The 11,219-nt window shown below is 30.0% G+C and overlaps 1 protein-coding gene across 1 annotated transcript; it reads left to right on the top strand.

Moving 5' to 3' along the window:
• Positions 1,499-4,080, top strand: LOC109357682 (protein IQ-DOMAIN 1-like). Its single transcript, XM_019601687.1, has 5 exons — positions 1,499-1,704; positions 1,831-2,052; positions 2,296-2,523; positions 3,011-3,124; positions 3,208-4,080. Exons 1-5 carry the CDS (start codon positions 1,639-1,641, stop codon positions 3,886-3,888), a joined length of 1,311 nt encoding a protein of 436 aa, XP_019457232.1. The 5' UTR covers positions 1,499-1,638; the 3' UTR covers positions 3,889-4,080.

Below are 11,219 nucleotides of genomic sequence, written 5' to 3'. Positions count from 1 at the left end.
GTTTTCCTATTTTGCCCTCAATATCTTTTTATTTCTACCAAAAAACCATATAATATTATTTTCTTATTTTATCCTTATTATCTTATTATTTTAAAAGTGTATTTAAAAAATTGAATATTAGACCAATTGAATAAATTCAACCGTAAATTTAGCGCAAAAAAATTATATTTGAATTTATAAAATACAAACTATACATTACAAACGATAGGAAAGCGAGTTAACAGGTACGACAATGCATGTCAACACGCTAGTATATATAATATAAAAGTTTTTTATATTATGATTATGTCGTTTATTTCATATTCAATAATCAATTGTCATTGACCCTTCTTCTTAATATAAGTAAATTAGATGAAATACTAATTGTTTGTGTATAAAAATCTTTATTCTTAACTGCAATGACTTGTAAGATGCTTTGTCTTTAGGACTAAGCTATCAATTGTTCCCTTTTTTCCCTTTTATATATTTTTTGTGATGCATTTTATTTCCAAAACCTTTTGTAACTACTACAGTACTGAACATGACACACAAAAACAAAAAGAAGACGTGCCTTTACATGGTTGATGGTTCCCCCCAAAGGAAGTGGGGTCCACTCAATATAATAATAATAATGTTTCTAATTCAATTAGTCCATTACGGGCGGGACGAATATCTTGTCCGTTGGAAAATTTGAATTTCAAATCTCAAACCCGGTCACTACCCACACTTACATATGCGGATCTACTATCCTCAACTATCCCCAACTACGTCCTTGACCAATTACAATGAAGCAAAATTAATAAAGTTATGAATATTAAACTTTTTTTAACTGATGTGGTATAATAGGATTGGTCTGGGACATAGTTTGAGACAACAGATCATTGTCCCACAATTAAGTAGTTAAATTGACACAACCCACATCTTACTCAATGAAATAGCTATTTCATTATGTAAACATTCTAAGTGTTTATGGAAGTATATATTTAATTACTGATTTAATTTGAGATTTGATTTTATAGTTTTTAATATTTTTTTCTGTTTTGAAACTAATGTAGCTTTTATTAAAATTCATGTTTTTTCTACTATAATTAACTTACTTCTTATATGTCAATACATCATTTTAGTTTATGTTGTCATTAAACTTTTTGATTTTCTTTCATTAATCTTGCAATTCTTAAAACACAAACTTCAAATGAAATTATTGTAATTTATGAAAAAGAAATTTAACATGTCAACTCAATTACAAATTGGTGAAATATAGTACTTTAGTAGATTCTAAGAAGTAAAAATTTGTTTTTTCATATGATGTATTATTTGTTGTCTCATGTCAATAAAAAACATGTTATATCAATTAAAAAATGAAAATTTGATGGAATAAGCTTGGCTTCGTAATCTCTCCACATTTAACAAAAAAGGAAATATCACTTTCATAATTGTTTATCCATGGATAAGATTAGTACCAAAGAAATTCCTTGGTATAATTAAGTTGTTATAAATTTGACATTAGTACATTGAAAGTTGTTTTAAAAAGAATTGTGTCTACTTTATTCTTTCTCTGTCCCACTACAACATTAATATTGTAAAGAAACTTGTCTCTCAGTCTCATTTGATTCAATTTCTCCCTCTCTTACCAGAACGGTTTCTTGCTACTCAACATCAATGGGTGGTTCAGGAAAATGGGTAAAAGCATTAATCGGGTTTAAGAAACCCGACAAACACGAACACGTAACTTTCTTCTACTTCTTCTATCCATAAACATTACTACAATTATTATTATTATTATTTTTGTTTTTAACTAACTTTGAACTTTGAACTTTGCTTTGTTATTTTCTCTATGTATGAACAATGTAGACAAAGAGCAAGAAGTGGAGGCTATGGAGAAGTTCTTCAGGGGAAAATCACAAAGCAGCATCAGTATCAGGTTTTGAAGGATGTGATTCCCCAAAAAGTGTAGTAACTGATGCTTTTAATGCTGCAGTTGCCACTGTTATTCGAGCTCAACCTAAGGATTTTAAACTTGTTAGACAAGAATGGGCTGCTACAAGAATTCAAACTGCTTTCCGTGCCTTCTTGGTATGTAATTAACAATCTTCTTTTCATTTGTTCCATTTAAAATGAGTCTCGGCACAATGGTAAAGTTTACCCGATGTTATTGTTCTGAAAACAGTCTGTTTGCTTTCGAGGGTAAGGGTAATGTTCTCATAAGAAAGGCTTATTGCAACTAATGACTTTGAACTAGAACAATGTTTTCTCTCTATGATATGCATTGTCCCAAAGTGAAGGATCTTAATTGGTTTTCTTTAATTCTAATTGCAGGCTAGAAGGGCTTTGAAAGCATTGAAGGGAGTTGTCAAGCTTCAGGCTCTTGTTCGAGGTCGACAGGTGAGGAAGCAGGCTGCAGTGACATTGAGGTGCATGCAGGCCCTAGTTCGTGTTCAAGCACGAGTAAGAGCTCGTCGTGTGCGCATGTCCATAGAGGGGCAAGCAGTGCAGGAAATGCTCAATCAAAGGCGCACCAAGGCTGATCTCTTGAAAGAAGCTGAGGTATCATAATCATAATTCATGAACATACGAAATTACCAATACCATACAAAAATTGTTTGCAATGGTCAATGGATAATGGTAGGCATGCACACCGAAGGAAAATGTTCATTTAAAGTGAGTTTATATAATATACTAACATTTGCCGATAAAAAAAAGTGAGTTTATATCTAAAGTAAGTATGTAAAGGCTTATATCTACACCTAGTGGGTTGAGATCTCCATGTAACTTATCAAATCAAAGGTGGATACATCTTTAATTGCTCTCTGTAGAAATTCTTTTACTTTGGAGGAGTCTTATTCATAGGTGTTCACATTTGCTAAGTTTCTTAGGCCACCAGAATTTCTCCACATTTGTAATTTTACTCTGCTACATTTTACTTATGAGAAGTGATTTGCAACATAAAAATGTGGAAGAAGCATTATTCTTTTACCATATCAGAAACTTCCCTGGAACAATATTTCTAAGAAATGTGATTTGGAACATGCAGGAAGGGTGGTGTGATAGCAAAGGAACATTGAAAGATGTTAAAACAAAATTACAGATGAGGCAAGAAGGAGCTTTCAAGAGGGAAAGAGCAATTGCATACTCTCTAGGTCACAAGGTAACCAATTCAGAAAGTTTACAACCTTGTTATTTTTTCCCTTCCCTGCTTAAGAAAAATGTTTAATCCTTTGTTTTATTCAGCAATGGAGATCAACTCCCATCTCTAATTCAAGACCAAACACCTCACTTTCCACACTCAATAAGTATGAGATTGACAAGGTTAATGGGGGATGGAGTTGGTTAGAACGTTGGATGGCGGCTAAGCCTTGGGAGACTAGATTAATGGAACAAGCTCATGCTGATGCCTCGGCTAAAACCCCTCCACCGGCAAAGAAAAGTGCGCTGAAGTCTTCAAATTCAAAAAAATCAGAACCATGCTTAGTCAAAGTCAGAAAGAACAATGTCACTACAAGGATTTCTGCTAGACCTCCACATATTGGGCAAGCTACTCGTTCATCCTCGAGCCCGAGTTCTGAGTTTCAGTATGATGAGAGCTCTGCTTCATCTTCAATTTGCACATCCATAACGCCAACATCTGGGAATGCTGCTTGTGAAAACCGGATAGAGGATAGTAGTAGTAACACTAAGCCAAGTTACATGAACCTGACTGAATCAACTAAGGCGAAGAAAAAAACGTATAATCATCAATACAATAGAACTCAAAGGCAGCAGTCCATGGATGAGTTTCAGTTTCTCAAAAGGACAGCTGTTTTCTCTAATGGCGATTCCAAAATCAACGCTGCTCCTGATCCTTCAATCAACTTTTCTAGGCCACTTTATTTACCGACCTACTTGGATAAGAGCTCAGTGAAGCAACACTGACTCAGAGAGAGATTTTCTGGAATTGATCTTGTATTCATATCCAAGAAGTTCAACACTTCAACATCTTGTTGTTCATTTGTTCCCTGTTCTCTAGTTGAACTTATAGCTATAGCAGTAGCTTTTGTAATTCCCTAAGAAGTACTGCTTGAGGAGTTTCGATTTGTATAATAGTTATTTTTGGTATTTATATCACTAGAAGTTGCTTATGTAGATTATCCTGAATTCCTGATGAATCATCAATTTCAGCAAGCAATGCCAAAAACTACATAACCAAAGAGAGTGCTTTTGTAAGCACAATGGAAGTTAAGATACTATACCATATTCCAGTTCTAATGGTTTTTCCTGTCTGGTGAATGATGAAACACATATTTTGCATGTAAATACATCAGAGAAAGTTTGACCTCTTTGTAGGGAACTTTTTACCAAAGCAAGACAAAGGATCACCAATTATCAATGGTATGAATGTATAAGAATGTTTGTATATGGAAGATAGAGTGAAGAATGTGGTAGGTGAGCCAGCAAGTGCTCATAGTAACAACATTAATGTTGTCATGTGTGAACACATTTTCTGACACAGTATTTGATTCTCTAACATTCAGTATGAATGACAACAATTTGTTTAACGTTATGTTCTTGCCTTCCATTATCTCTTTAACATTCTCATCACTCAAATTATTTTATGATGTTTAGCATACATATTATGTAGATAATATACTTCTTACCAAATTTATTAATGTGATTTTAATGAGTGTAAAATATTCTCATCCCTTTATTCATTTTTTATTTGACTAAGGGTGGAAACAAGTCATACCATCTATCAGATTACCTAACCTATAACAGGTTAGATCATATTAGGTTTTTTCGTAAACAGGCCAGACTTAGATTTTTTGAAAAGTCTATTTACTTTAACATGTCAAGTTTTAGGTCATCCAAAAGGGTTTGAAAAATCTATTTAGTTATATTATATAATATCTTCATATTGTACAATTTTAATATAAGCAATATATATATAATTTTAATATAAAAATATAACTTAATTGTCAGAGTTAGAAGAGTCTAATTAAAAGTAGAAATATTAGCCTATTTAAATGTAGACGTGGTGACCTATTTTAATATTAACAGACCTTTAAACAGATTAACAGACCAGGTCAGACTTTTACATAGGCCAGATCTAGGCTTTAATTTTTTTTAAACAGGCTAACAAGTCAGAGCTAAACTCATACATGTTATATAGGTTGAATATGTTTAATTCACAACCTAACCATTTTCCACCCTGTGACACGACTAAGTTTGTTGAAGAGGTTGCCATCAGCCAAATACTCCCATAGCCGAAAATGATGATGGAAAAGTTCCAATTAGACGAGAAATCAGTAAAACTAAGGGACAAAGATCTATTGTCCCAAACCATATCTTATATCCAGTGATATTGAAGCACAAAAATTATAAACATTCAATTTTTAATTGACATATCATATTTTCATTGGTATGAGACAGATTTGGGACATATCATTGTCCAAAAATAAGGAGTAAACAACATTTTACCATCATGGGCTTTATCAAATATGCCCAATATAGGAAACTCAACATAAGCCCAATCTAAAACTTGCAAAACCAATTTCCTTTTATGCACCCAAAATGATAGATATTTAACATTCAATAGTTTGTGAATAAACATGTTATTATTCCGTAAGAAAATGCTATTTTTTATAGTCCTCAATATTCTCTGTAATCTTATTGAAGTGGAGAACATTTACGACTTAATAAGGCTAGCTCCTCCAGAATAGATTTTATCTAGGATTGAATGAATGTTCTTCACTTTAATATACCTTCAATTTGACTAATAATATCAATTCTCAAAATACTCATAATATATTAGTTATTGAAATTCTCATAATTTAACTTTTTATCTCAATTCTAATACCACAGGAAAAAAGTGAGTCGAAAATGTTTGGAAAGTGGTGGAGAATGAGAGAAGAAAATAACATTTTATTTAAACCTTATTATAAAAGTTTCACTAACATTTTATTTAAACCTTATAATAAAAGTTTCACATAACTAGTTTTTTTTTGTATGAAATTGGAACCGTATAATTTTCCCACACTTTTTTCCACACAACACCTTGAATATGTAATACCGAAAATGGATATAACTCCACTCTATTTTGTGTGAAAAATACTTGGTTTCTCCATTTATGATATACTATGGCGTTATAAAAAAGCCACTTAAGGAAAAAAATGGTCTAGTTCCTAGGAAAGGGATCCTCTCCAATACTGAAGAGTCCAGTACTAAATAGGATGATGACAGGTGACAAAAAAATCTTTTCAATAATCATTATTACATATTATTTTTGAATAAAAAATAAATAGATAAAATTTTAAAAAATCCCAACCACATATTTTAGTAATGGTCTCTCCATTACCGGAGAGGAATTAAACTCTAGTTCTTCCTCTTAACATTCGGGATGCGTGATCAAACCACGCGTTTTCAGCATAACTGCATTCACAAAAAAGTCTCATAAGAAACTTGGGATAGTGTTTCATGTCATATCATAATTTCACATGTGAAACTTTCTTGGAAGGAAACGACTTTCCATTCTTTGATTTTCATCTAATATAATTATTCTGTTAAGGCATGTGGGGATAAAAATTAGGAAGATACTAGAAAATTAGATTGAATTATAATTTTAGAAAACTTAGCGTATGGGGTACGTTAACTTTGGTCAAAGAATCAGATACCACTGTTTAGCTCATATAGAAAGAAGACTAGACAATGTTCTTTTAAAATATTGGACCGAAAAATATCATTCAAAATAAGTAGTAATATATTTAATAGTAAATTTACTAGATTAATATCTTGATATATTTAATTAATCAACACATAGTTAGTTTCTTATATAACTAATAATATTCTCTCATTCTATCCCAATATTTCTAGGAATAAAACTTTAACTTTTGATTTGTATAAAATTTATTGAAATTTTATGCAACTAGATCATAGATCAAAGTCATATTCATAAACATAGTTAGCTTAAAACCAAATTTCCTTTACTTTTTATTTTAAAAAAATAATTTATACTATGCAGAAGTGGTAAATAATGGTGAAGGAAAATTTCCATTTATATTTCCACTCTTTGTGGCTGTGATAAATAGATATAGACATTAAACTCAATTAATTAAGGTATGACCTTTTTCATGGTGGTGAGTGGTAACAATCTATGGGCCGGTGACCTTACTTTTTGCTGTCATATCAATTGAGAACAATAAAACAAATGATTCATGAGTCTAATCATCCCATGAAATAATTATTCACTAAGAATATGCTAGATCTTCAATTCAATGCCATTAAGAATATTCACTCGTTCGAAGTGGACAAATAATAATGACCAAATATGGGACATTCACAATTTCACATCAATATTTATATTATCTTATCGTAAATAATAAACTTAAAACCTGAGAATCGGATTATACTGAACAGTTCGACCGTTGATCGGATTTGAAAACAGATTTAGTTTACTGTTTTAATTGAGTAAGAATCGAACTGCTTTGAACCAGAGAAATTTTGTTCCAACTGTGTTAAAATTGGTTAAATCAGATTAACTCGAGAAGTAAACTAGACGGTTAACTTAAAAATTTAAAAAATTGAACCTCTACTCTAATCTTTTGTTTCACTTGAGTACAAAAAAAATAGAGAGACATTAGTTTGATGTAATTATATATGATTATTAATTATATAAAATTTTACATTCATATATAATTATATATCTATAAATAAATAATATTAACTATGTATAAAATTACCAGGTCAAACCAAACGATTTAAGCAGCTAAACCGGTTAAACCTAATACAAGACATCTTTTGATTTAACGCCCAACTTGGATTTCATAAAATTTCTTAAAACAATAAAAGATATGTTAAATATTTATATATGTATTACATAATGGTAATAATGAGTAATCAAAAAATTTTAAATAATTTTTTCAATTATCATTTCACCTAATAAAATAAAGGTTCCTCCTAATTATGTTGTCATATAGATTTTGAACTCAAAATGTCATAATTCATTATTTTATAAATAAATTTAATTAATTTCACACATATTCAAGAAAATAATTAAAATAAATTAACTATTTTGATTTAATAAAATAAATATACAAGTGATTAGATTATTATTGAACTGTAATATATCTGAAATCCAATAGAAAATAAGTAATAAAAATACTAAAATTTGCTCCTACAGGAACAAAAAATATTGAAATGATTCATGTAAAAGTAGCAGCTACTTGTGTTAAGATAGTTTTTGACTGACATAAAGGTGTCAGCATTTAATAAATAACTGACTTAAAGTAAGTTGTAGAGTGAATTGGATTTGATTCTCCCTAAGCAGGTAAAACTCCAAATAGCCTTTTTATGATTACATAAATTTTTATTTTCATTTTTTTTATAAGGGCATAAACTTGTTAAGTGCAAGTACAGTATATATAGGGACAAATGCACTCCAAGTTGTACTATCAATACAGTAATAGCAGATCAAGTAGTACATGCTTTTAATTTTACCAAGGACAATAGTAACATTATATGAGTACTAGAGAGAAAAGTTTTATTTTTATTTAAATAATAAAACTGTCATATAATTATAAATAAAATGATATAAATATTTTTATATTTTATTTTTCTTTAGTTTTTATAATACTTATCTCTCCGATACTAGAAAAGATTCTGACTCCCCTATGCGAAAAAGCATGAGGCGACAAATATTCAAAGGATGAAGTCATGGTGTGTTCAGTAATGACATGACACTGTGACTTCTGTTTGCATCACCAATGTGTCACACACCCAATCAGGTTTAGTCAACTAGTTTATTTTTGCATCTTAAAAACAAGTGAAGCTCCTTCATGCATGGTTCTCTTGCTTCAATATTCAATCCACTCAACTACGCAAACAGATTTTTGCATTATAAATTACCAAATGTCACATCCGTCCAACCATGTACTCTTTTTTTCATCCACCGAAAAAATAAATTTGGTATTAAAGAGTTATAACAAAATTATTAAAAGTTATAAGACTTAAAAAAATCATAAAAGCACAAAAAATATTCTGGGTATTGTAGGCTTGCTACTTTTGTTAGGAATCTAAAGTTAAGATTTCATCTTCATTGTTCCTACAACTTATTATGTATATGTTTGTGTTAAGTTGAAGATAATATTAACTAAATATACCATATTGTTGCTAACCATACTATGCTTCAAATATTCTGACATTTGTTGTTAATTGCATGTCCATATCGATGATAAAGTGGGAAGATGGATCTCAAGGGAAGATACTGCTAAAATCAAATCAATTATATATCATTTTCCAAATTAAATAAGTGAAAAGTGAACTTGCATGAAGAAAAGATGTATTGAAAAAATTATAATTACTCATTACATAATCTTCATAAAGGTCATATGTATTCATTTGGTACACTTTAACTAATAGTTACTCATGTTAAATTAGGTGGAGTAAATTACAAGCCTTAAATTAAATATTGAATGTAGTATATGCATGGTTAGGAAGTGCCTCCTCCACACACAAAGGTTATGGGTAATTAAAAGAAGATGGTGCTTTTTGGTCCACTTTAATTGCATTATTGGATCCTCAATTAAGCTACATCATTTATTCCCACTGATTCCAGAATCCACTCATCCAATCAACATCACGGTTTTGCTAGCCAAAGTCACACTTTAATACTCAGCTTTGGTGATGACATTTGAAGTTTAATTTTCTTTGTAAATACTATCTACTCATTTCATTCACCTATAACCCCTTAATGTTCCTACGTGTGGTTGATTAATTTGAGATTGCTCTGATAACTTAGTGTGTGGGTTAAACTACAAGCTTGGCATGTGTTCTCATGTGAATGAGGAATTGTGGGGTCTTCTTTTCATTCTCAAAACTACTTTTGAGTTTGGGTTAAATAATTGAGAAAACAATATACCTAAAGTATATGAGTTTTATATATTATATGTTTATCATTCACTATTCATTTTAAATCATAAAAGTAATAGGAATAAATAATAAGTGATATACTGATTGTATAAATCTTTATATTAATAGTATGGATATAAAAACAACTATATTTCTCTTTTTCAGGGTGCATCATTCTTATGCCTCGATTCATGACATTAGGAAGTATGAAAAAATGAGTCATTCCACAACAAAGTGTTTTATTTTATATATATAGTTAGCGTGATCGTTTTTAAGGTTATTTTTAATAGAATAAGAATATTTTTATTTTATTCTTCCCTGTGTTATTCTTATTTTTTTACTTTTGTTCTTAAATAAGAACAATTTTTTGTTGTTTTTAACAAAGGAAAAATGAAGAAAGAGATAGATGGTGTGAGAAAAAATAGATGTTATGTGACCCAAATAAGAATAAGAATGATGTTTGTCATCGTGTGGAAAAACTATATGTTGTTCTTATTTCATAGGGAGTTGCAATAAATTATAAAATAATATGTGAAACCCAAATAAGAATGAAAATGTTGTTTGCTATTGGAGATGCTCTTAGTTTTCTTTCTTAGTATGCTTCCTTGATTTTCTTCTATAGTCATTTTCAATAAATGCGTCAATAATTACATATGATTTTATAAAAAAACTATTTTCATTATGATCAAAATAATCTCTTGAAATGGTTGTATAAAAATAATCACATGTAGCAATAAGTTTATAAAAGAAACTTGAACACACTAATTTTAGACAAAATTATTACTCCCTCTACAAATTTAACTTTTAAATCTTTAACCAATTTCATTGCCCTTAGTATTATATTAACACTCCTATATTTAAATACTAACAAAGATGGTGTATTGGTTAAAGGTAATGTTAGACCCATTAATATTATATTATATAAAATCAAATGTAGATATTTGAGTCTTAACAACAATATTTAATAAAATGCATAATCACAGTACCTTGAAATAAATTAATTCAACAAGTAAATACCTTAGTAAAGACCTAATTAAAAGAACATGGTGTATGCTCTTGTCAATATAGGAATTTAAACTCATGAAATATGTATAAAAAGGTATTGAATTTTTATTAATCTTAAAAGATAGGTACATGGTGTCTATTTATACAAAGATATTGCTTGAAGAATAAGCTAACTAATTAACTAACTTAACTAACTAAAGCTTAATAAACTAAACATATTTATCACATGTCAAAAAGGTGCTCTGCTTAAATCCTTTCTTCTAGAAGAATAATGCAAAAGCTCATATCATAAGAAAATGCCAATTGATATGCCAAGGAGTAGGTCATACTCGCACCAGCTGATGTAGGCCTGATGTGCC

Source organism: Lupinus angustifolius, chromosome LG10 (assembly GCF_001865875.1).
Source record: "Lupinus angustifolius cultivar Tanjil chromosome LG10, LupAngTanjil_v1.0, whole genome shotgun sequence".
NCBI lineage: Eukaryota > Viridiplantae > Streptophyta > Magnoliopsida > Fabales > Fabaceae > Lupinus > Lupinus angustifolius.
The sequence above is the reverse complement of the archived record's forward strand: the minus strand, read 5'-3'. Positions and strand labels throughout refer to the sequence as shown.

What these genes read in the sequence shown, in the direction of transcription:
- LOC109357682 (XM_019601687.1), top strand. Translation starts at nt 1,639, where the DNA reads ATGGGTGGTTCAGGAAAATGGGTAAAAGCATTAATCGGGTTTAAGAAA. An exon ending in AACCCGACAAACACGAACAC is followed by an intron (nt 1,705 to 1,830) that starts GTAACTTTCTTC and finishes TGAACAATGTAG; the next exon opens with ACAAAGAGCAAGAAGTGGAG. An exon ending in CATACTCTCTAGGTCACAAG is followed by an intron (nt 3,125 to 3,207) that starts GTAACCAATTCA and finishes TGTTTTATTCAG; the next exon opens with CAATGGAGATCAACTCCCAT.